The sequence below is a fragment of the Penaeus japonicus genome, unplaced genomic scaffold (assembly GCF_977035675.1).
Source record: "Penaeus japonicus unplaced genomic scaffold, GWHDUDI00000001_assembly GWHDUDI00000040, whole genome shotgun sequence".
In the NCBI taxonomy this organism is placed as follows: Eukaryota; Metazoa; Arthropoda; class Malacostraca; order Decapoda; family Penaeidae; genus Penaeus; species Penaeus japonicus.
The window spans coordinates 16,588,821-16,591,320 of record NW_028234442.1 but is presented as its reverse complement, the minus strand read 5'-3'; the positions used below and the strand labels follow the sequence as shown (position 1 = coordinate 16,591,320).

At 34.9% G+C, this 2,500-nt stretch overlaps 1 protein-coding gene across 1 annotated transcript in view; it reads right to left on the bottom strand.

Moving 5' to 3' along the window:
* LOC122250556 (uncharacterized) overlaps window positions 1-2,500 on the bottom strand; it is a gene marked incomplete in the record, with an annotated part of 388,340 nt that overhangs the window by 200,554 nt on the left and 185,286 nt on the right. Inside the window, 1 exon segment of the mRNA XM_086534192.1 lies at window positions 487-634. Within this exon segment, the coding sequence (XP_086390318.1) occupies window positions 487-634 (148 nt within the window).

Below are 2,500 nucleotides of genomic sequence, written 5' to 3'. Positions count from 1 at the left end.
CATTAATTAAACATAAATAGATGATAATAATAGTGAAAACAATGATAATTATAATGATAATAATAATAATGATAACAGTAATGATCATGATAACAACAAAACACCAAGAAAATATATCACTTACCTGGCACTGAACATCCTATATTCGATATTCGACACCCGACACTTCAAAGTCTATATTTGACACCCTCCACGCCATACGTCATATTCGACACACGTCACACATCCCCCATTCTATATTCGACACCAGAAACTCGACATTTCATACTCTAAATTCGACACCCGACACCCCATATTCGACAGTCGACACTCTTAAAACCTTATTCGAAACATGACACTCGACACTCGATACTCTCAACTCCTTATTCGACAAATGACACTCGACACTCTTAATTCCTTATTCGACATTCGACACTCTTAAAACCTTATTCGACACTCGACACTCGACACTCGACACTCACTCGACACTCGACACTCGACACTTACCTTCGTCTTGTGCACGTGTTGCTGTTGAAACTCGGAGTCAAACTCGGGTTCGCTGAAGTACGACTGGTCCTGATCCCAGGCACCTCCTCCTTGGCCGTTAACACCCTCGCCCTCGAACACGCGAAGGACTGAGCGGTCGCGGATGTCCCTGTTGGAGGAGGAGATGGGCGTGGTTAGAGAAGTGATTTTTTTTTTTTTTTTTTTTTTTTTTGTGGGTAGGGGGATGGGGGTGGTATGTATGTGTAGATGTATGTATGTATGTATGTATGTATGTGTGTATGTATCTATGTGTGTATGTATGTATGTATGTGTGTATGTATGTATGTTCTGTATGTATGTTTTTATGTATGTATGTATGTATCTATTTATCTGTTTATCTATCTATCTATATCTAATCTATCTATCTATCTATACCTATCTATATAACTATATGTATGTATATATATTGTATATATATTATTATATATAAATATTTATATATATATACCCATATCTAACACATGCATTTATATATATATATATATATATATATATATATAATTATATATATATATATTATATATATATATATATATATAATATAAAGAAATAAATACATATCTATACTCAATATCACCACAACTGATTCAAATTCCCTGTATATATACTATATAATATAAATATATATCATATATAAATATAATATATCAAACCTCTTATATACAAGTACCCACATTATACACAACACACATCACACACACACACACACACACACACACACAACACACACACACAAATATATACACACAACCCCCAACACACACACACACCACCACACACACACACAACACACACACCACACTACACAACACAACACACAACCACAACACACACACAACATATATATATATATAAAATATATATAAATATATATATACATATACATAAGCCCCATATATCGCATATATCTAAAGCATATATAAGTATAAGATATACATACTATATATATTATATATATATATATATGAATATATATATATATATACTGTATATATATATGATATCCCTATAATAAATATATATATATAGTATATAATAATATAATATATATATTATTTATATATTATATATATATTTATATATATATATATATAATATATATAATATATATAGTATAATATAATATATATATATATATAAAATATATATATATATATATTAATATATATATAAATATATATACAACCACATGCATACAGCACACACACACACACAACACACACACACATAAATATATATAGTATATATATATATATATATATATATATATATATATATTATAATATATATATATATATATATGTACATACATATATATATATAAATATATATATATGCATATACATACATATATACACAACAATAAACACATACAGACGCCCCCCCCCCCCCTGCACCGCGCAGGACAAAGGACCCGACACTGGTATCCTCACACTGCCAATGAAAGTCCCGGAAGAGCGGACGGCCATAATAATGCATGTAAGTAGAATCATACGCGCTTTATAGCAAGCGAAGGCAGATAAGGCAGCGACCCGGAGGAGAACGGAGCCCAGATCAATGCCCCGTGAGTGCCACAAGCCAGTGCCATCGTCGTGTCCTCAACGTTATGTCATTATTGCACTAAAAGATCCTTTGCTCTCTGCCGGTTGCAGTGCAAGCTTAAAGAGAGAAAAGAGAAAAGGGGACAAAAAAAAATATGTTCTATGTTGCAGCGATATCTTGCAGCTCACTGCAGTGTAGAGAGTGAGCGAGAGAGATCCGAGTGAAAACCGGTAGGGGTGAGGGGGGAGGAGGGGAGGGGGAGGTGTTGCAGACGCTTCCTCCTTCCTCTCTCCTCCTCCTCCCTCCCTCCTACTCCTCCCTCCCTCCTCCTCCCCCACACCCTCCTCTTCCCTCCCTTCCTCCCTCCTCCCCCTAAGCCTCTCGCTATCCCCACCCATACCCATCCCTCCACCCTTCCCCCTACCCCACCCAC